Source organism: Pelophylax lessonae (assembly GCF_965119305.1).
Source record: "Pelophylax lessonae genome assembly, chromosome: 4".
Classification (NCBI taxonomy): domain Eukaryota; kingdom Metazoa; phylum Chordata; class Amphibia; order Anura; family Ranidae; genus Pelophylax; species Pelophylax lessonae.
Genome location: NC_138771.1, coordinates 456,506,588 through 456,530,931, shown reverse-complemented (window position 1 = coordinate 456,530,931; position 24,344 = coordinate 456,506,588). Strand labels below are relative to the sequence as shown.

General features: G+C 41.0%; 1 protein-coding gene across 1 annotated transcript in view; it reads left to right on the top strand.

Moving 5' to 3' along the window:
- Positions 1 to 24,344, top strand: part of FAT2 (FAT atypical cadherin 2) — a 190,950-nt gene that overhangs the window by 75,026 nt on the left and 91,580 nt on the right. The window contains exons 2-3 of the mRNA XM_082253266.1: positions 10,910 to 14,182; positions 15,250 to 15,564. Of these exons, the coding sequence (XP_082109392.1) occupies positions 10,924 to 14,182; positions 15,250 to 15,564 (3,574 nt within the window). The 5' untranslated portion in view covers positions 10,910 to 10,923. The remainder of the gene's footprint in view (positions 1 to 10,909; positions 14,183 to 15,249; positions 15,565 to 24,344) is intronic.

Below are 24,344 nucleotides of genomic sequence, written 5' to 3'. Positions count from 1 at the left end.
ATCCCTATGCAAACTCCTGAGAATGTGAATATCATTGAATTCTTCATTGTCATAGATAATTGTGGTAACAGTAATGCAGAACTGCCTTATTTGCAGTTACCTTCTAGTAAAATCACAATCTTTTCAATTCATTCCTAAGAACGTTACTCCCCAAGAATAGGTAATACTCTTTTCTCTGAACTCTAGCAAAAAAGTGTTGCTCAAGGCCGCCAAACAGGGGGTTGGTTGATTTTACCTTAAATTCCTAGGAACAAAGTGATTGGCTGCTGTGAAAAACACTCTCTGCATTTTTATACAAGTGTTTTAAAGTTAACAGCTTGCACCTGGCACTCTAATGAACAATGAATCAAATTCAAATAAACCAAGGCATGCAATCGTCCAAAATGCAAACATTCCAAAGCGTACACCATAGGAAGGAACTCCGATTTTGTTTGTTTTAAAGTTGAACTCCTGGCACAAAAAACTTTCTAATAATTATGTTTCCCAGATGTTACTATACAAAAGTAGCAGTGACATCATCAGTGTTGCCAACCTACCACATTGAAATTTACTGACAGGAAACACAAAATTGACTGGCACAGCCAAGTTTTTACTGGCATTTCAAAAAGTTATTGTGTTAGGTGCAAATTTCAGTATTTAGGCTGCAAACAAGTAAAATATTTCGATATTTTAACCTGTTGCCGACCGCCCCACTTACATTTACTGCGGGCGGCGGCTCCTCTGCACAAAATCTCGTACTTGTATGTCATTCTGCGCTTTCGGGTCTAGAGCGCATAGGCACGCCGCCTGCAACCCGCTCCCGCTGTGATTGGACACAGCGGGAGCCAATCAGCGGGTCTGGCGAACTCAAATTCCGCGGGCACCTGGCGATCGTTTTGGACACAGGCAGAACAGTGGTCTGCCTATGTAAACAAGGCAGATCGCCGTTCTGTGACAAGGGAGAGCTGTGATCCTGTGTTCCTACTAGGGATGGGCTTGATGTTTGAGTCAAACTTAATTTTGACTCAAACATCAGCTGCTTGTGTGTTTGCTGAACCCACAAACAAATGGGGTGCTCGGCGGGAAGTTCGCCCGCCGCACCCGAAAAATAGAAAACAAAAAAGGCGCTCCCACCTCCTCCCGCGTAATGAGCTGTTTGAGCTGTGACAGCTCTTATATAGGAAAGGGGCGGGGACACCCCATCCCCTTTTGACATCACGAGCACCCCATAATGCACTGCGCTGGTGCAGTGAATAAATTACTGACACAATTTTCAGAATGGGCAGTGCCATCTGGTGATGTAACCGGATGTTCCCGTTCCTTTCTTATAAAAGAGCTGTCGCAGCTCAAACAGCTCATTAGTCTGGAGGCTTGTGAAGAGGCGGGAGCATCTCTTTTTTTTTTTTTCTATTTTCGGGTGTGGCGGGAGACTTGATTGACGATGGATTTACATCGGGAGGACACTATTTTTTTATTTTTATTTTTTAATAAAGGACAAAACTGTCTTTTGTGTTTATTTTTTTTGTACACTTTTTTGGTGAATGGGTAGGGGTACAATGTACCCAATATCCATTCACATAGGAGGGAGGCCGGGATCTGGGGGCCCCCTTGTTAAAGGGGGCTTCCAGATTTCAATAACCCATCCACCCGCAGACCCTGACAACCACAGCCCAGGGTTGTCCGGAAGAGGCTCTTGTCCCCATCCAAAATAAAAAATAAAATTCAATAAATCTATCCCATAGTTTGTAGGCGCAATAAATTTCGCGCAAACCAATCAATATACACTTATTGGGATTTTTTTTTAACAAAAGTATGTAGCAGAATACATATTGGCCTAAATTGATAAAGAAATTTGATTTTTTACATATGTTTTCAGCGCAAAAAAAACAAACTCAGGGGTGATCAAATATGACCAAAAGAAAGCCATGTTTTTGGGGGAAAAAAAGGACATAAATGGTTTTTGGGTACAGCATCACACAGCCACGCAATTGTCAGTTAAAGTAAGTGCCATATTGCAAAAAATGGCCTGGTCATAAGGGGGGTAAACCTTCTGGAGTTAAACAGGTTAACTAAGTAGCTCAGGGACAGGACTCAAGAGGGCAAGAAATTAAAATGGGCAGACACACACTCATGAAAATGCAGTGTGCAGATGATGATGACACCTCACCGATAGGACAAACCCCCTACTGATTCATAGTGACAGTCTTTCTCCATGTTAGGTGGTCCCTTCAGTCCACTCCTGTCCAAAAAACAGTGGCAGTCCCTCTTCTGGCTTGCCTTGCTTCCTCAGACCCACAACCGAGGCTCCGGCTGCTCCGCTCCATTGCAGCAACTTGCAACCTTTTCCTGTCACTGGCATTTACAGGCAGGAGAACATTTTTTTTACTGGTTGCCACTAAAAATACTGATGGTTGGCAATACTGACTGGTACTCATAGCCTGTGCAGAGAGCAGACCTGTGGGAGGAACCCAGCATATCCACCTATTATGGGTTACCTGCACAAAGCTACAGGAGGGGGCAGATACAAGATCAATGACCCTGCACAAGGGGAGAGAGCAGCAGTGGCTCGTCTTCACTACAGGAAACTTTTGCACAAAGGCAAAGTTGTCTTTCAAGTGTTTTTTTGCCATCTGCGTTCTCATTGGGTAGATTTCCCTTCACTTTCTGTCCCCTAGCTAAAACAGAAGGTGTGAGGAAATCCTTCCAAAATGAGGGAATTCCTGATTGTCACCAGAGCTAGTGTCTCTATTGGAAGATTTCTCCTATTCCTGTCTTAGTAACAAACCAAAATTTGTAATTTTCTTTCATTTACACTCTCAGTGATAATGGTAAATGAGACTAATAAAGAGGGTAAATCTCTGTAACAGAGAGCACAGACAGCAATATGATTGAAGCACCACAACACCAAGTTTAAAGTCCAGCTACAAGTTTATTCTAATGTAAAATCAAATGGAAGACTATATAAGGAAGCCAACACATTTTGGGGGCCAAACCTTGCTTCCATCATCAGGGATTTGCCAGAAGGCCTGATGAAGCCCTGATGAAGAGAGGTGAAATTTGGGCCCTGATTAATTTAAATAATCTTTTATCTGGGCATTAAACTCAGGCCGCGGCTTTTCGATCTCAGTTCTTTCTATGCATCTCACAAACCAAGGCAACTGTGAGGACCAGTATGTAGAAGCCATCATCAAGGCTGAAATTAGTGTGACTCTGCCTGCGCAGCTGCATCATTTATTCATTCTCAAAAGTCTGTGAATGAATAAACTACAGATTTCATCTGCCACCTCAGGAGACTGACATGTAGTTCTCAATAGAAGACAAGTGTAATGATCACTGCACTCATAGTCTTTTGACACTTCAGCCAGCTCTCTAACTAAAGGCCACTTCAGTCCATTAAAGCAGAACTAAAGTCCCGCTGTAAAAAAATGCAAGCAAGCAAACTTTTATTGCAGAAGAGACATACACTGTCTCTTCTGCAATAAAATGCCCCTAACCTGCCTGCTCACAATCTACTCCGACACTGAAAACTAAGCTGCGCATGTGACATACACTGTCTTGTCTGCAATAAAATGCCCTTATCTGCCTGCTCACTATCTACTCCGACACTGAAAACTAAGCTGCGCATGTGACATACACTGTCTTGTCTGCAATAAAATGCCCTTATCGGCCTGCTCACTATCTACTCCGACACTGAAAACTAAGCTGCGCATGTGACATACACTGTCTTGTCTGCAATAAAATGCCCTTATCGGCCTGCTCAATATCTACTCCGACACTGAAAACTAAGCTGCGCATGTGACATACACTGTCTTGTCTGCAATAAAATGCCCTTATCTGCCTGCTCACTATCTACTCTGGCACTGTCAATTGAACTGCGCATGTGCAGCTCAGCTTACAGTGCCCGGCTGGTCTCCGAGTTCTGGAACGACAGCCTCCTGCACATGTGCAAGAGTGACGTCATCCCACATCGGCCAATAAAGAGGCCCAAAGATGGGCCCTGAGAAGAAGATGTTGGTGGAGGACTGTTGGACAGAGAGGTATGGAGACTTTAGTTCCGCTTTAACACTTTCCCCAGCTCTCTAACTGAAGAGTCTGCAGGAGCCTGGCATTCCACCTATGATCCACCGAATATGGGTGCAATGCTTTGCAAAAAAAATGCATATTGTTTTCTCAGTATTTGCCATTTTTTGAGCTTTATATGTTGCATTTCTACACATCAGACCAAAAAGAGGAGAAATAAGGGATAGAGATTTCTAAAGAAGTGACAGTTGCTCCAAATGAGGGACAGTTAGGAGCTTTGCACTTACATGCTGCAATTGTCACTAGCTTTCCCGGCTCTTTGTGTTTTTCCCACTCTTGTCATTTGCACACTACACCCATGGCAGACTCTCCTGTCAATGGTAAGCAGGATGTTTTGGGAAACCCTATCCCGGTGTCTGCTGGTAGTAGTCACATAATTAGCTGCCTTCTGATGTCTGGGCTGGTGGGCAGCGTGTGAAAGACAAACATGCAGCACACGTCTGTGAGCAGCCAAGTGAAGTGTGTCATTGCTGACTGACTGAACAGGTCCTTTCATTTCATGACTGGTTAGCTGATTCCCCCAACACCCTGAGTGACAACAGAAGCATACTGCCTCATTATCAGGTCAACTCCCTGTTTCAAAATAATGAAATACTTACATGCCTTTCAAAATTACCATTATCATTCATTTTATAGCCCTTCACAAAGAAGCATGTGAGGAACATTTTGAAAATGTTTGACTTGCTGTATGTCAGCTACCCATACAGATCAGAATTCAAAATGAAAAACGGTAACTTTCTTACTTTCAAAGTTAAGCCTAGTACACACGATGAGAATATCGGACGAATGGTCGTCCGTTTTTTGGGGTTTATTTCATGCTAGTCTCAAATCGAGAACCAATAGGTTACTAAAATTATGAAAATTCTAAAAAGACAGGATACAACTTTGGAAGTGATGTAATGTATAGTACTGTATTCTTTCACTTCCAAGCATTCGTGGTCTAATGGCACTTTTCCACTGCATGGAACCGAACGGTTCGGCTCCCTTTTGTGCTTTTCCACTGCTGGTACCGCATGGTACGGTGTAGGAACGGTTCGGTACGGTATGGTACAGCGGCGCTTTTCCACTGCATGGAACCGAACGGTATAGCTCTCAAAAACAGTACCACCTCGATTGTGGTTCCAACAGGTACCATACCCGGTACCATATCCCACAATCTTTTTTTGCATGCAGTCACTACTAGCCACTGATTGGTCAGAGAATCCCACCCACCCCGTTGTTATCCCACCCACTTAACTTTAGTACTACTTTAGTGGAAAAGCAAACCATACCGTACCGAACCGTTCCAACACCGTACCATACGGTACCAGCAGTGGAAAAGCAAACCGGGCCAAGCAGGGCCAAGCAGGGCCAAGTAGAGCCGAGCAGGTACTTGCAGTGGAAAAGTGCCATTAGTCACATGATTTTTTTCATACAAATACTATACTAATTACACAAAAATCATTTGTTCTGTTATGGTGCTTGTCCTTTCACATATTTTTGATAAACTGTCGTAATCAGCTCTTGAAAGCTGTATACTAACAAATAGATTATCGGATGATCACTCAAAATGCATTTTTCTTTCCTCCAATATTTTAATTCTGTACAGGCCTTCAACCTGCACTTTGTAGGGCAAAGCAACTGGTTCATTGTAATGCCAGCCCGAAGCTGCTTCCTTTGCTACAAAAAAAAGAAGAAAAAGTACAGTCTGCATTCTCAAAGTCAATCTATTCAGAGCTCACAGAAGCCTGAGGACCCTTTCCTTGGCCCTCAATTGACAGTGCTGTGTATCCGAACAGCAACTGACTAAACACCAGTGCTTTCCCAAAGAAGAAGGCTGTGTTCGCTTCTGCTAAAAACAACCTTACTACTGTCTTTTTCAGATGACAAATAAGGGCTTACGTGGGCAGTCTTCTGTTCACATTAGGACCTGCAAGTCAACGCAGTAAAAAGCAGGTTATTGCAGCTTAGAAGATCAAGTGCAGGTCAAACACACATGTCAATGAACTGTGAATAATAGCAGATGTGCCTCAAACTAATGTCAAATGCAAATGGCATGTGCCTGTCTACACAAGCCTTTAATGTGACTAATACGCCAAGGTGTGAGGTATAATCCTAAATTCTGACCTCTCCTTCAGCCCCCACGTCCATTCACTGGCTACATCTTGCCACATTAACCTCCGCAACATTTCAAGAATTCGCCCCATCCAGACTAACGACACCACAAAACAACTATTCACTCCTTATTTCCCGCCTTGACTACTGCAATTATCTCCTCACTGGCCTACCCTTACACAGGCTATCCCACCTTCAGTCTGTTATGAATGCTGCTGCTAGAATAATACACCTTACTAACCAATCCATAACTGCTGCTTCTCTCTGCCAATCCCTTCACTGGCTTCCCCTACCCCACCATATAACATTCTTAACACTAACCACAACATACAAGGCCATCCACAACAACGTCCCCAGCTACATCACCAACCTCATCTGCAGATATTACCCAAACTGTCCTCTCTGCTCCTCCCAAGACCTTTTGCTCTCTAGCTCCCTTGTTACCTCCCCCCATGCTCTCCTCCAGGACTTCTCCAGAGCCTCTCCATCTGCTTCTCTCTGCCAATCCCTTCACTGGCTTCCCCTACCCCACCATATAAAATTCATAATACTAACCACAACATTCAAGGCCATCCACAACATAGCCCCCAGCTACATCACCAATCTCATCTGCAGATATTGCCCAAATTGTACTTTAAGGCTCCTTCCAAGACCTTCTGCTTTCTAGCACCCTTGTTACCTCCTCCCATGCTTGCCTTCAGGACCTCTCCAGAGCCTCTCCCTTCTGCTGCAACTCCCTGCCCCAGTATGTCCAGTCAGCCCCTATCCTGTCTGCCTTTAGGCGATCCTTAAAAACTAAACAACACAAAAAGGTGCGCTCAGCTACAAATATGTGAAATCAAAAAAACGCTACAATCAAACACTCCTTGAATAGTGAGGAGAAAAAACTTTGTAAAATAGATGTGCTGTTTTTGACTGAGATATTATCCTAAAAGTGATTAGGTAATAGATGCAATAAACAATGTGCAATAAGCAAAATCAAACAATAGTGAATGTTAAAATGGCAAAGTGTCACTAGATAAGTGAATTACAGCAAAAATAATTTTTTTGTGAATAGATAGCCACGATCTGTTCACAAAAAAATAACAAATACGGTAATAAATGGTTCAAAAAGTTCATAAATAGTCCAGTGCTCCACAATTCAATGTGTTTAGTGAAAAGACGATGCTCCAGCTTTCCCACATGCAAATACAACAAACTGTTTGTATTGCAGATTAAATAATCCACAATGGAAAGTGTGCCACGGCTGTGCACTATATGTAAAAAATTGGCCGCTTACCAAATCAGATGATCCCGCCATGAGATCATATGCGTGTTAGATGAAGCACCTCTGAAGACAAATGGTCAGCCAGCTCCAGGGAATGTATCCAGGCTTATGGTGCTCCTTAATCTCGTTAATCACATCATGTGATTATAAAAGATAATGGAAAACGCTCATAGTGCATTAATGTGTATAAAATTGGTTTATTAAATACAAATTGCACTTGCATCAAGGACAATGAATTTGAGAGATATGGGATAAAATCTTGTGCGGCCTCCTGCAGTGCGGTCCGCGTTAGTTGACGTCAGTTTGCTAGCTCCAATCCAACGCGTTTTTTCTCAGAAGGCATTGAAAACTCACCTTTTCAGGGAAGCCCACCCTACCTCCACCTAAGAACTGTACCCAAGTCACCTCCATCCAATCATCCCCAACAGCTATTACTTTTTTACCACCTTCCTTTAGATTGTAAGCTCCATGAGCAGGGCCCTCCTATACCTTCTGTATAATATATTGTAATTGTACTGTCCCCCCTCTATATTGTAAAGTTCTGCTTAAACTGTTGGTGCTCTATAAATCCTGTATAATAATAATAATAAAAATAAAGCTGCTAGGATGTATAAAATAGGCTTTATTTCTTAAAGTGACAGAGTCCTTTTAATGGCAAATTATAAAGATTTAGGGTCAGTTTAATTTTAGCATTTTTGTAACATTTTTAAAATTTCATACTGATGTTTTAAACTGATACAGAGGGCATCAGTTCCCAGAACACTTTTAGTTTTCTAATGAGAAAGCACAGCAGAAACTTCGTATGAAGGCGCCTGATTAGAGGGGCAAATTTGCTCTGACTCTCTGACACATTCAACACTTAAGCTATTGAGTTCTGTAAGCAACTGGCTGTCAGATTCTTGAAGCCTATAATATATGTCAAAAGGAGCCAAAAGCTCCTACTCCATTCATATGCAACGTTTCATATATTCATAGCCGGTTGCCGGTCTTGCTACTGCGAAGCCTAAAAAATCTTTATTATAAGATATTGGAAGATATGAATATGTGTAAAATTAGCTTCATATGTAACATTACTAAACACAAAAGACAGGTGTGTGTGATAAGAGAATGGCTTAGAGCCATAGGAAGCTGTATTCTTCTTGTTGAATGCATTCATGCAGTTCAGTGCAGTTAAATAAGGTAATATTTATAGAGAATCAACGTACTTATGTGTAATGTGCAAGACAGAGTAGAGTAAATATCTGTGTTTATCTTAGAAGAGGAAGTCTGCTTTGATGGTATATACACCCATACAGTGGTTGAAAGCATGTATCCATTGTTTGCTGTAGACTTTTTGGAACATCCGACACTTCTCCTGGACTAACCACAGGGCCAATGGGTCTTTGACAATGTACAGTTGGGCTGTAATGGGTCTGAGTTCAGGTTTCCAGAAGTAAAAGCAGATTTCTACCATGGTAGTGTTCCTGTTTAAGAAATGTTATGCTTTCAGTATATAATGGCCCTAGTCAGCATTACTCTTGACTTGAGTAGTTCTTATTTCTTAGCCTTTGGCTTCAGAAGCTTAATACAATACTTAAATCTTTTTTCCTCTTTGTGGATACTAAGCCATCCAGTTTAGTGATTGTTTTGCATACAGCATGGAGCCAGTGAAAAAAAAACATTTGCACAACAATTAAAACATTACCTAAAAAGGTGAAAGAAGAATTGGTCCAAGAATCCCTTCATTTAACTCTTATGTCACTTCAAAGAACTACCCAGAGTAGTTCTGTGTAATAGAAGAGGTATTGTTCCTCCCTCTCCGGCAGCCCCTGTCTCCAACCTTCACTCCATCCAAGTATTGCAACCTCTATCGGACTCTAAAATATTTGTCATTTCCAGGAGTGCTGTCTTGTAGTGACGTAGGGGTCAACAGATAGGTTTAGAGATTGTGGTGGGACAAACAGGCAGGCATACAATACACCAGGGATCTTTAAACTTTGGCCTTCCAGCTGTTGCAGAACTACGCATCCCAAGAGGCATTGTAAAACTCTGACATTCACAGACATGACTAGGCATGATGGGAATTGTAGTTCCTGAACAACTGGAGGGCCATAGTTTGAAGACCCCTGCAATACACCATGAAGTGTCAAATGCGGAATAGTTTGATGGAGAAAACAAAACACAGAAAAGGTAAGATACACAGTGGGGATGATTTACTAAAGGCAAAAAAGACCGTGCACTTTTCAAGAGCAGTTGCTCCAGAGCTTAGTAGATGAGCAGAAACACTGCTGAATTCCATCATCCAATCATGGATGTTTTTTTTAATTATTATTTTCCTTGCACGTGATTGGGTATTTTTTTGCAAAGCGGAACTTCACCTCATCTACTATGTCCTGGAGCAACTGCTCTTGCGGAGTCCAGCTGCACTTTGCAAAGTGCATAGTCTATTAAACAGGTAAGTAAAAACTCTTCTACTATGGGGAACAGCTTTGGGAAATTATATTGGGTGTCACGGATTTACTAAAACTGAAGAGTGCAAAATCTGGTGCAGCTCTGCATGGAAACCAATCAGCTTTCAATTTTTTTTGTCAAAGCTTAATTGAACAAGCTGAAGTTATGCCTCGTACACACGCAACGATTATCGGCCGACCGATCGTCCGACTTTTGTCCAGAGTTGTGTTTTGTTGGTTGGAATGTGCCTAGACTGCACACGAATTTTCTCGGCCAACAAAAATCAACTTCAGAAGTGATGTCATGTGCTGGTTTACTTTCCGTGCGTTTTTTCTTCTCTGAGCATGCCCAGTCTTGCTCATCAGATTTTTGTCTGCCGAAATCTGTACTGACTGACGGAAAATTGGCCGTTGTGTTGACGGCCAACAAAAATTTTATAGCCTGCACACCAGATTTTATTCGGCCGAAAAGTCGGAGTCGGTTGTCAAAAGCATCATACTAACAAGCTGAAAATTGGCCGATCGGACGTTGGCCGAAAGTTCGCGGCCAACTATCGATGCGTGTGTACGAGGCATTAGAAGCTGTTTGGCTACCATGCACAGCTGCACCAGATTTTGCACTCTCCAGTTTTAGTAAATCAACACCTTAATGTATATGGGGTAACCCAAAGAACACATTTCAGTTGGTGCTATTGTAACATAGATAGCAAAACCAAACCTGATTAGGGTCTAGATACAAGAATGTTTGGCTTTTTCTCCAACGTGCACCCCATTTTGATGAAACCATGACTATGGTATTTATAGGACAGTTCAATTCCCAAAAGTTTATTTTCATGTTTGAGGCATTTGTGTACATGATATGCCCTACTACTGTTGAAGAAGTTAGATGTGCATTGCCCCATGTGTTACAAAAGTGCTTTGCTTCTGAGGTTGGCTATTGACAATGAACAGTGTCAACAAACCTCAACATCACTCTCTTAAATGTTCATTGTATGTTTTGATGCTGACTTCATTCAGGTACCTAAGAAGATTGTAATGTCAACTTTTTTTTTGTTTCTAGGGAGACATCAAACAATGATTGACTTCACCATCCAGAAAGTCCTTGGCATTGCCATATTGCTGCTGCACTACACATCTTGTCAACTAAGTCAAGACAATGAGGACTCTCTGTCTTTCAGATTTACTCAGAGCATATATTATGCAACAGTTCATGAAAATTCTGCTCCTAAAACCTATATAGTGAGCCAGGAAAAGATGGGTGTTTACTTGAAAGACCCTCAATGGACGTTGAAGTATCGAATTGTGTCTGGTGACTCTACTGGGCTCTTTAAAACTGAGGAGCTGGTTATTGGAGATTTCTGCTTTTTAAAAATTCGAATACGAAGTGGAAATACAGCTCTTTTAAATAGAGAGGTAAAAGATAATTACCAGCTGCTCATCCATGCTTCTGAAAAATCCTTGGATTTTGAAGCACAGACTAAAGTTGTCATCCAAGTTTTGGACATAAATGATTTAAGACCTCTCTTTTCAACCACATTCTATAAATTTACTGTAAGCGAAGATGCTCCTCTTAAATCAGTCCTAGGAAAAATCAGTGCTACAGATGCTGACCAGGGGCAGAATGCTATGTTTTACTATACCTTCAACACCAAATCCTCATTGTTCTGCATCCATCCAACAAGTGGCATTGTGATGTTGATGGGTCAGCTTAACGCAACCCAGAAATCTGTACACAATCTTGAAATTTTAGCAGTCGACCGTATGAGAAAAATTTCAGAAGGTAATGGATTTGGAAACGTGGCTTCTTTGGAAATCTTAGTAAAACCGACTCCAAAAAAGCCTCCTTTTATCTCCTCAGTAACAACAGCTATGGCAGATTCATCAGAAAGACTTCTTTATGCCACTGTAGTTATGGACATGGCAGACCCATTGTGCAGCATTGATTCTGTGGAGATTCTAAACGGTGATCCAAATGGTTATTTTAAGGTTTTAAGATCTTACTTGGGCAAAAATGAATTCACGGTGGTGTCTACTGCACAGATTAACTGGATGGAACACTCCCAGGGTTTCAATCTAAGTCTTCGGGCTAAAGACAAGAGCAATCCGCCAATTTATTCCACTCTTAAAAGTATTTACATTCCTCCATGGAGGTATGCTATGGCAAGATTTGAACAAGATGTTTATAAAGTACAAATTAGTGAATGTGCTCCTCCCGGTAGTTATGTTGGCATTGTCAAAATTATTCCCTCAGTTCCCTCAGGAGGATATTACTTAAAAACATATTCTGACAAGTTCAGACTTATCACTAAAACTGGCTTGATTGTGACCAAGAAAAATTTGGATGTAAAAGATCAGTCTCAGTACCATCTTGAAGTAACAGCACTTGATGGCCAGGTCTCTACTAATGTTATTGTTGACCTCATAGATTGCAATAATCATTCTCCAGTTTTCCCACTGTCTAAATATGAAGGAGCCTTCAATGAGAACATCCCTGTTGGAACAACCATTTTGCAAGTACATGCCAAGGATGCTGACCAGGGAGATAATGGTAATGTTACTTATAAATTTGTTGGTAATGAAAACTCCCCTTTTATCATGGACAGATATACAGGGGTTATTACTAACAGAATAGTTCTTGACTATGAGCTAAATCAGAGGTTATATAATCTAAAAGTTTGGGCAACAGATCTGGGTGCACCTTTTCGAAGACAATCTGAAACATACGTAGCTCTTACACTCAATAATTTGAATGATAACATCCCTATTTTTGAAAAAATCAACTGCAACATAAGCATTCCAAGTGACATACCTATTGGGGAGAAAGTGGCTGAACTCTCAGCAGTGGATATTGATGAGCTTCAGACTATACAGTATGAGATTCTTTCTGGTAATGAGTTACATAAATTCAGGTTAGACCCTAATTCAGGAGATATTACAGTTAGAGGTGACTTCTATGGTATGTCATCTTCTTCACCTTCTGTCTACTCCTTGATTGTTACTGCTAGTGATGGAGAAAATAAAGCTGAGCCCACTGTAGTCAACATTAATATATTAAACAAAGGTTCGCTCAAATCAGTATATTGTGAGGAGACAGGGGTAATAAACAAAATAACAGAAAACATGATCAATTCCTTCAAGTTACAATCTCAGATTCAACACAATGAGGAAGAAACATCTTTCAACACCCATCCAATAAATATTAATGCACCTCAGTTTGATGACACCTTTCCCGTATCAATTGATGTGGCTGAGGATATTGCTGTGAACTCTTCCATTTCCCAATTGTCTGCCATTGACATGGATAGTGGTTTCAATGGCAAGCTAGTCTATGCAATATCTTCAGGAAGTGATGATGGCTGCTTTAAAATTAATATGGAGACTGGGGAGTTGACTGTCTCTTCACCTTTAGACCATGAAACTGTAAGTTCCTATATCCTTAATATAACCGTGTATGACCTTGGAATACCTCAGAAGTCATCTTGGAAAATCTTAGCAGTTAATATTTTAGATGTAAATGACAATGAACCAAAGTTCCCACCTTCAGGATACTGTGTGTTACTACGAGAGGATGCTAAGATAGGTAGTGTTGTCCTCAAAGTGAAAGCAGTTGACAGTGACAAGGAAGACAATGGCAGGGTAAGGTATTCACTCCTAACTCCAACAGATGCATTTACAATTGATAGTGTCACAGGTGACTTAACAGTCAAGAGCATGTTGGACAGGGAGTTGTTGTCAAAATATAAACTTAAAATAGAGGCCAGAGATCAACCCAAAAAAGGCAGACAACTTTTCTCCTTCACCGATGTTGCCATCACCCTGGAAGACATCAATGACAATGCACCATACTGCAGACCGATAACGGCTAATGTAAAAATTGCAGAGGACATTCCTGTAGGAACTGTTGTATATTTTGTGGATGCCCAGGATTCTGACACAGGCCCAAATGGAGAAGTGTCCTATTCTTTGATTAACGATGAAAAAGGAACATTCCGTATTGAGAAATTAACAGGGGCTCTGATACTTGAGAAAGAAATTGACTTTGAGATCAAGTCATTCTACAATCTGACGATAAGAGCATCGGATTCTGGCAGTCCATTCCCACATTCTTCTGTGTGTCATGTGGAGGTGGTAGTTATAGATGTCAATGAAAACCTATATCCACCTTTATTTAAATCTTTTGTATTTCATGGAGCAGTACCAGAAAACGCCCCAACTGGAACTCTAGTGCTCTCTATAACGGCTCAGGACCAGGACAAAGGAAAGGATGGTGAAATACAATATTCTATTAAGGATGGAACAGATCTCTCAGTTTTCAGCATAGATGAAGAGACAGGTGGGTTATATTCTTTGTTTGCTATCAATCAGTTCTTAGCAAAAGTTTAGTCTGATACTGTTACCTATCCAGTAATCTTAGAAACAGACTTCAGGAGTTTCAGGGATTGCATCTGCACATCTGTACCAGGCTTGAGACTAGGTAAAGTTCAAGGTATGCTAGTTGTAAACTTAAAAGCTTCTATATAACTTCTAGGAAATGATGACCAAGAATGAATATAGGTACTTCCAAAGATCAAGAAAATCCAAATGTAGACAACCTGTATATATATATACTGACTTAAAGTATACTTTAAACCAAAATATACTGAAAGCCAAAACTTTTTGCCAGTTTTTTTTAGAGTAGGAAATAGTTAAAACCCTTTTTTTTTCTTTTTGCTATATGTGTTTATGTGTTCTATTGGGAGGATTTTCCTTCACTTCCTATCCCAAGATACAACCATAAATGAGAGGAGATTTCCCATTGTTGCCCTATTAGATCATAAGCTCTAATGAGCAGGGCCCTCTTAACCTGCTTGTATTTTATTGTAACTGTTCTGTCACCCTTTAGATTGTAAAGCGCTGCACAAACTGTTGGCACTATATAAATCCTGGATAATAATAATTTTAAAAGTAGGCAAAATATTCTCTTAGGCAGTTGTCACCTGATCAAGTGTCTCTATTGGAACATTTTCCCACTACCAGTGGCAACTCAAAATGCTGGTGACAATGGTCATCAGGACAAAAAAAAGAGAGAGAATTTTGCCTATTGGGGATACAGGCAGCAGTAAAACCTGAAAACTTTGTTTGTCTTAATAAAATACTCTTTTAGGATCATGTCAGGAAGTTCTTGCATAGTATTTTCTATTATCCAGAGATGACTTTAAATAGGGATGACAAAATGTGTTCCACCCTCTATCTTAAAATATTGAAAAGCTCCTTTAATACCTTACAAATCCTTCATTAAATTTTTGTGATTGTCTTTTTCTCCTACCTGTGGAAAATACATTGCTGTATAGTATAAAATGTACAATCGGGTTGTGATTAATCATTGCTAATTATTCTAGGCAATCATTTTTCTTTTCTCAGGATCAATTCGGACAGAGGCTCCTCTAGATCGTGAATCTGTTCCACATTACTGGTTGACAATCTGTGCCACAGACTTAGGCTCTGTTCCTTTGTCCTCCATTGCTGAAGTCTACATTGAAGTTACAGATGTCAATGATAACATCCCTCAGTTGTCTAAAGTGGTGTTCTATGCCTCAGTGCTTGAAAACTCTCCACCAAATGTTTCAGTACTTCATCTGGATGCAACGGATGCTGACTCCATTTCTGCTGGCAAGCTGTCCTTCCAATTCTTAAGTGGTAACAGTCAAGGACTGTTCACGTTGAACCCAAGCACAGGTACCATTAAAAAAAAATGTCCTATGCTGATTTTTACTCCTATGTGTTATTTCACAGTCGTTTTTTTTTTCTCTATTAGTAAACTGCATGTAAACCCAAAATATATTTTCTAGTATGTTTGGTATTATGTCTCATTGCATATAGTTTTCTTAAACAGATATTTTTAGTGAATCTGTTGCAAAATGTCTTTGGATATCCTTCCAGAAAGAGCAATTAGCAGCAATATCATCAGCCTGATGTGCACACTCCTTCATTTGGCATTTGGCAGCCTATCAGGTTTGTTCATGTTTTCTGCAGACCCGATAGGCAGCCCAAAGGACACCTGAAAACTGACAATGTTCAAGTTAATTGCAAGTGTTGTTACTGAAAGGATATAGGAGACTTTTCAACAGATTCCCCAAAAATGTATTTGTTTAAGAAAAGTGCATAGATTGAGACATTCCAAAGTGGAAAATAGATTATTACTTTATATACATTTTAACTGCTATGGTAGTTTAAACTGAACTTATTTTAAAATAAAACCTTAGACTAACCCCCTTTGCTGTTTAGAAGCCACCCTCCAAGACCTTTACTTATTTTCTCCACACCTGTCTACCACCTCTTTCCCCACTGCATCCCCTGCTAAGAACATATAGTAATACCAACCATAAATTATGGTTAGTACAAGCACACTGCTGCATGGGGCCTGCATGGATTATGGTGATGGACAGCCTGGGACAGGGAAGGAAAACAAAGATAGAAGGGTGTCTTCTTCCCAAATAGAGGGGAGAGTATAGCTTAAAGTGATATTAAAGTCTAGTTTTTAAAAAAGCAGCCCAGATCTTCCTCTTCTCGGGTCCCTCACTGGTGCTCCTCCTGAGTGCCCCCATAGCAAGCAGCTTGCTATGGGGGCACCTGAGCCAAGCCACTGCTCTGTGTGTCCATTCAGACATGGAGCTGCGGCTTGACCCCACCCCTTCTCTCTCCTCATTGGCTCATTGACTTTAAATGACAGCCAATGGCACCCACTGCTGTGTCTCAGCCAATCAGGAAAGAGAGTCCTGGACAGCTGAGGCTCTAATGCAACATTGCTGAATTGAGATGAAGCTTAGGTAAACATTGGGGGGCTAAGGGGGGCTGATGCACACAGAAGTCTTCTTATCTTAATGCATAGAATGCATTAGGATGAAAAACCTTCTGCCTTTAGAACCACTTAAATACCTAAATTTATAGTTTTGTTCCGATGTTCGTGCATAATCACACAAGGCAAAATTCTATAATTTTCTTTTGCCGCTTTTATGATATATATATATATATATATATATATATACAGTATATATAACATTTAAATCTGATTATGTATTTTAATTATCTTTGGAAATTGCTGGGGATTATTTCTGTACTTGGAGGTCATCAGAAACTTTGACATATGCAGACTGAACCAGATCCAAGTGCCAGTCCCAAAAGTAACATTGTCTTTAAGATAAAGCCTCGGGACCTTAGATGATTATTTTTGGGTACTGGAAAAGTCAAATTTTAATCAATAATTGTCAACTCCATCTGGCGGTTTTTGGTGTTCCAGCCCATTTTTTTGTGTGTATAGCTCTTCCTCTTTCATTATCTATAATACCATATTATAAGATAAATAAGAAACAAGGAGAGTGACAATCTCTCATAATGTCCATAATAATCATAAAAAGGCAATAAAATGCAAAGGTATCACTAAAGAGTCCCTTACAGATAGAACTAAATGCTAGGTGGTTAATTCTCCAGCACCTACCAAAATCAGAAATATTATTTTTGAGTTGGCTGACCCTTTTATAAGCTTGAATAACCGGTTCATCTTACTTCTTTTCTATAATGCAGAATAGATTTTGATAAAAATAGATTCTTCCTGAGTCTTAAACACTAAACTTCTCCCTCTCTAATCTCACTCCTCCACATAACCACCACTCCCCAATCTGCACACTGATCCCCACTCTGATCCTATGTGTACGGGGAAGCAAGATTAGCGTGACACTGCTGAACGTGTTTGTCTAACATGCTAACACTTTCACCCTAAATTACAGTTTGATCACTTACATCTTTTTTTCATGAGCGCATTATGGCTGAACAAAAGCTGTCTTTAAAAATGCATTTGAGGCCTTAAGGTTCCCAAGATACAACTCTTTTCATTCTAGGAAACAGAATGTAAGGCTTGTGGGAACAGGTGCTGATTTTACAGTCAGTGCTTTGTTTATAGCTTGCATAAAATAAATAGCTTATATATGTATAATGAGGAGCTTTCAACATTGGATTTGAGAAGATTCCTTTATCATTGTATAGAAAAATATTCCTCATTTACAGGCAAAATGTTTGTCTACACTTCTTTGTTTAGGTGCTAATTTTGGGGTAAATTTTATTTTAACATATGTGTAGCACCTCTCAGACACCAACATAGCAGGATAGCACCTCCAGAGGCAGGGCGGAGCTAGCATTTCACCCCAGGGCTGAGTCCATGGCTAAAATTGGGTAGAACCGAGACAAGGTGTGGGCAGGAGGGGAAACTGCCCTAGGCACTATGGTGTCATGTGAGGTGGGGGGGGGGGGACACCGCAAGGTGATTGGGGGTGGGGATTTCTTTTAGGTGGGGAAAATTGGGGTGTGTGTGCTAGGGGTGGTGATTTGGGGGGGGGGTTAGTGATTGGGAGGAGGAGCAATTTGTTTTGTTTTTTTCTTAGAAAGGGTCATATGGTAAAGGAGGGAGGGGATTTGTGCTAGGAGGGGGACTGGGGGGGATTTGTGCTGGGAGGGGGACTTTGGAGTGGGAGGGAAAGAATTTGTGCTTGGAGGGGACATTTTTTTTGGGGGGGGCGGAGGAATTTGAGGATAGAGAGGATTTCAACTGGAAAAGGGGATGGGGGTAAAGATTTCTGCTGGGGGGGGGGGGGGATTTATACTTGGGGAGTAAGCATGCAGTATATTGTTCTATTTTTTGGGGGGAGGGGGTTTTTGCTGACATGTACTGCTCATACATCTTGGGGGAGGAGGGTGCAGTCTAGCATGTTTGTCCTGGGCTCTAAATAACCTTGTCCGACACTGAATGGAGGTATGGAGAAAATATACTAGGCACCAGTCACTTTTTTTTTTTTTTTAAGTTTTATTGCAGAACGGTTAAGAAGGAGAGGGTTAGGGTTCCCAGATACCGCAGCAAATCACTTACAGACTCTCCAGATCCTGATCAATGTCCAGCTTCAAAGTGTCAGAACCCAGTAACTCTGTAAGCATGTTCCCAAATTTTAGTGCGTCTACCAAGTCTACCAAGTGAGTCACCAGACCCTTCTGAGAGACCAGCCTTCTTTCTGGCTCTCTCCAACAAGGGGCCTCCTCTGGATCTCCTCCTTGGCAAAGCTTCCTCCAGACCAGGCAGGACAGTTTAAGGACCACTTTAGCACATGTTAGGCTCCAAACCAGGCTATTGGGCCTAACAGTAGAGCTCCATCCAGCAGCATCTCCCTAGGCCTCAGACAAGGAAAATAAAGCGAGCACATGGCCTGTTGCAAATATTTATATCCTCCTCCAGCATGCACCAGTGGCATAAACCTCCCACTGGATTGGCTGAAGGAATTATAAATATACATAACTTATTTTTGTTTGTGAAATGTCATACTATAATGAGTGATACCAGTGACAGCTACTTGGGACTGTGAGAAATCACAAGCCAACTTGGGCTTAAGGAAAAACCAGGTGAAAAACTATTCAATGAGCTAAAAACAGCCCAGCGAAAAACTAAATTGACATAGTAGCTCCTGTTTAGGACAAATGGTGCTACAAATGTAAAAACTGAACTTCAGCTTCACCTTCAGCCTTGCACAGTTATACAGGCCCTTTGCCTGTACTGAAAATTATTACTTTGTTTTTCTTTGCACACTATGAACTTCTCAGATAGAACCCACTTCACTTTCGGGCTGGAGGACATCCAGCATTATCTAGCAGCTCCTCTCAGTCTAACTGTCCCTAGCCCACCCGTTTCATTGATTGGATTTCAGTTTTTTTTCTAGCATGGTCTGTTATGAAAGCCCACTATCACTTGTGGATATTACCTAGGGTAGTTTCATGCAAATGCAGTGTCCCTTAGAACAGCCACTGCTCCAGACTGACATCCACCATCAAGGAATTTTTATATTTGCTTAACTCTTCACAAGAGCCAGCCCATGCATTGTATCAGGGCTAAGGGTTGTAGAGGGAAGTACTGGGGTCAGGTTTTGTGTTTTCAGGAAGTTATATGCAATAACCTGCTGGCCACTGCCATGCACATTCATTGTATAGAGAAGAACAGAGCCCTAGCATTAATGTCACTTAGTGTAAAACAAGATATGTAATAGAAGAGATTTTTTTTAAAGCCCAACGTCGGAAAGAAAAAAAAAAAAACCAAAAAACCATTTGAAATGCACTGCACTGCATGTGTTAATGGTAAATGCCACCTCCAGGACTTATCTCTTTAATTTACATCTGACAGCTTTTCGGAGCTCCCAGAGCTTAGCTATCTCCTGGAGCTCTGATAGTAGAGACACACAGCAGCTCTGCCCCGCCCCTCCCCTCTGCTGTCCATTCACAGGAACCTTTGTATTTTGTGAATTAATTCACATAACAAAAAGCACTCTGTGATTGGGCAAGAGGAGGGGCAGGCATTATGGCTGCATATGACAGAAGTATAGCAAGAGTTATGCTCCCTTTTTACAAAGTGATTGAATTCCTGGAGATCAGCTTTAAATGCTTACTAACTGTAGGGAATAGGGGCTGTATTACTCTTCGTATTACTTGTTCCGGCAGGCTCTACTTGCGATTCCTCTGCGTTGTTATGTACTGTGCAGGACTTCTAGTCCTGTAATGTATGTGAGGAGGTAAGCGTGTGACTGTACAGGTAACTTTGTGCAGTTCCCTGAAGAAGAACTTGACTACAGTCAGTGAAGATAGAGATAAGGAAGAGGGATAGAAAGATCTGACCACAACAAATGTACAGTACACCAAGTGGGTATACACGGAAGGAACGTCGAGAGGTCAATTTTATTTAGTCATTTCCCTTCTAATATGACCAAATCAAACGATAAACCGGTTAATTTACAGTATGTCTATTGAACGTTTATCTTTTGAAATTTGGTCGCTACATGATGGTAGTATCTTTAGCTCTTCCAAATATTATTTCGTTTTTCAAAATCGCGATTTTTCATATAGTATATGGCCAGCCTTATGCCTATGACAAACCATTTAGGAGAAAAAAATTGTAGTACTGCACAGAAATAGAAATAAAATTGTAAAGTTGGAGTTTTTCTTTAGACCTTTAGAGTTTTCTTTAGAGCTTATTTACATGTTGAAGCAATGTCACCCATATGTAACTATAATTCTAAATTTACCAAGATGCCAACTATTCAATGGAAGAATGTTGTTCTCCTGCTGGCAATGCACTCTATCTGATTACACGTCACACTCACAGCAAACATTTCTCAGAAAAGTTTTAACTGCTTCGCAAGGAAAGATAATCAAGTAACCTGAAATAAAAACAAAAAATTAACAATCCTCATTTTAACTCATGCGGGCCATACGCAGCTGGTATTTTGTCAGATTTCTGCTGATTCAAGCCGTAGGTGGCCCAGTCGGTACCAACCAGCTCAACCAACATAGAGTAGTAAATGCATCTAATCAGAAGCAGTCATGGTTTGGGTATCCACATAGCCATGGGTGCTGCACTGGCATGAATTTAATCGCCAGCAGCGTAGATTCTGTTAGATTTTTGTCACTCAGCCCAAAGGATGTACAAAAAAAATCTATGTGTATATGGCTAGCTCTGATTTTAAAGACTACCTTGCAGTTATGTATTCACTAAATATTTTTCAATAAAGCTATGGCAATTCCCTGATCCTATCTTTACATAAGTTTCCTGTAATTCCATGCACAGTAGAATCCAGACTGGGGCAGGAAAAACCTGCATTTCATAAGTCCGTCAAACGCCCTGTAGTGCATAATATACATACAGTATATATATATATATATATATATATATATATAGTATATACTGAACAAAATTATAAACAAAACACTTTTGTTTTTGCCCCCATATTTCATGAGCTGAACTCAAAGATCCAAGACTTTTTCTATGTATACAAAAATGCCTATTTTTCCCAAGTATTGTTCACAAATCTGTCTAAATCTGTGTTAGTGAGCACTTCTCCTTTGCTGGGATGATCCATCCACCTCACAGGTGTGGCATATCAAGATGATGATTAGATAGCATGATTATTTAGGCTGGCCACAATAAAGGCCACTCTAAAATGTGCAGTTTTACTGTATTGGGGGGGGGGGTCCAGGGGGTCTGAAAACCAGTCAGTATCTGGTGTGAACACCAATTGCCTCATGCAGTGCAACACATCTCCTTTGCATAGAGTTGATCAGGCTGATCAGAGTTTAGGACTCCCTGCAGGCCAGTCAAGTTCCTCCATCCCAAACTCACTCATCCATGTCTTTATGGATCTTGCTTTCAGCACTGATGCGTTGTCATGTTGGTAGAGGAAGGGGTCATGCCCCAACTTTTCCCACAAAGTTGGGAGCATGACATTGTCCAAAATGTCTTGGTATGCTGATGTTTTAAGTGTCCCTTCACTGGAACTAAGGGGCCAAGCCCAACCCCTGAAAAATAACCCCACACCATAATCCCCCCACCACTAAATGATTTGGACCAGTGCACAAAGCAAGGTCCATAAAGAGCCAGGCCTTCTCGTCCAACATGAGTGCCTGACCTCACAAATGCGCTTCTGGAAGAATGGTCACACATTTCCATAGACACACTCCTAAACCTTGTGCACAGCCTTCCCAGAAGAACTGAATCTGCTTTAGCTGCAAAGGGTGGGTCAACTCAATATTGAACCCTACGGACTAAGACTGGGATGCCATTAAAGTTCATGTGTGTGTAAAGGCAGGCGTCCCAATACTTTTGATATATATATATATATATATATATATATATATATATATATATATATACAGTATTTTGCTGTGTGCCCGGAGTTCAGCTTTAATAGTCTTCCTTTTATCCTCCATAATTTGTTGAACCAGTTTTTAATGCTATACAGAAACTCACAACATTGAAATTGTTGTATTAATGCGGTGCTGTTGAAAAGGCCATAATGATTTTGCATTCCTTAGTTCTCTGAACAGCTGCAGCTGCACAGATCATTGTAGACTTTTGACTTGTTTAACACAGAGCAGGACATTTTCTCCTGCAGTTAAACCCGACTACAAATGGATCAAAGACATCTGAAAATATAAAACACTTCTTGTTAAACACCTGAAAGTTTTGCATGCCTCTACTTAGATATTTTATGGAGAAATAGCTAAGTAGGGGGCCCGCAGGCATGAGTTACTAAAGTACCCACCGGAGCCACTTTCACTCTCCCAACATTGCTGTGTTCAAGGGGCATAAATTGGTTAGTTCACTTAAAGTGACACTGGGGTTACATAGTTACATAGTTAGTGAGGTTGAAAAAAGACATCAGTCCATCCAGTTCAACCTATGATGTGTGTGTGTTTGATGTTAACCGTACATTGTATACCCCTTTATGTTGTGGTCTTTAAGGTGCTTATCTGTCAGGAAAGAGCTCACCTGCTGGTGGCACTGTAGCTCCCAGATCCATAGCCTGCAGTTCCAGTGTCCACCAGCGGGTGTGTCTCAGTAGTCAGAAGCTAACATCTCATGCAATCAGTCATCACCTGATGCTGGTTGCAGGAAGTATATTTAAACCCTGTGTATGCTCCTCCTCACTGCCTTGGTATTTTCTCCATGTGCTCCTGACCTGCATGCCTGTGTCCCTGCATCCTGATCCTGTTCCTGATCCTGGACTCTGATCCGGACCCTGCAGCCTGATCCTGGACTCTGATCCTGATCCTGCAGCCTGATTCCTTCCTTCCTGCTTGCTTACCCGGTCTCTTGTAACCCTCTCTCTGTTCTGTCTTGTTCCCAGCTCCCTCTGCTTGATCTCCCGTGTATGACCCCAGGCTCTGTTACAATTACTATTCATTTATCCTGTTTTTGTATATATTTGGTTTGAGCAGTTGTTTGCTGTGTGTCACTATTGTTTGGTTATCTGGTTGGATTTACACAGTTGTAGTTTTCTGGAGGTGCGTTTACATTTGTGTTATTCACTTATTTTTAAATAAATTATATTCTTTACACCTCAATTATGCCTAATATTCTCTGTGTCAGTCCACACATTTCTGGTCAAACCTGTTGCTGACATTATCAATGCTGCCTGCAGATACCACTGCTTGTGGAAGAGAATTCCACATCCCCACTGCTCTGACAGTAAAGAATCCCCTACGTATTTTGAGGTTAAACCGTTTTTCCTCTAGTTTTAGTGAGTGGCCACGTGTCTTATTGTATTCCCTTTCTCTGAAAAGTTTGTTCCTTATGCTAGGGTCATCACCAGTACAGTATTTGTACATTGATGATATCATATCCCCTCTCAATCGCCTCTTCTCCAGAGAGAATAAGTTCAATGCTTGTAGTCTTTCCTCATAGCTGAGATCCTTCCTGAGGACCGGTGCCCAGAACTGGACGGAATACTCCAGATGTGGCCGGACCAGAGTCTTGAAAAGTGGGAGAATAATCTCTTCATTTCTGGAGTGAATCCCCTTTTTTATCCATGCCAGTATTCTGTTGGCTTTGCTTGAAGCGGCTTGGCATTGCATGCCATTGCCAAACCTGTTGTCCACTAGGACCCCCAGGTCCTTTTCCATCTTAGATTTACCCAGAGGTTCCCCCCCCCCCC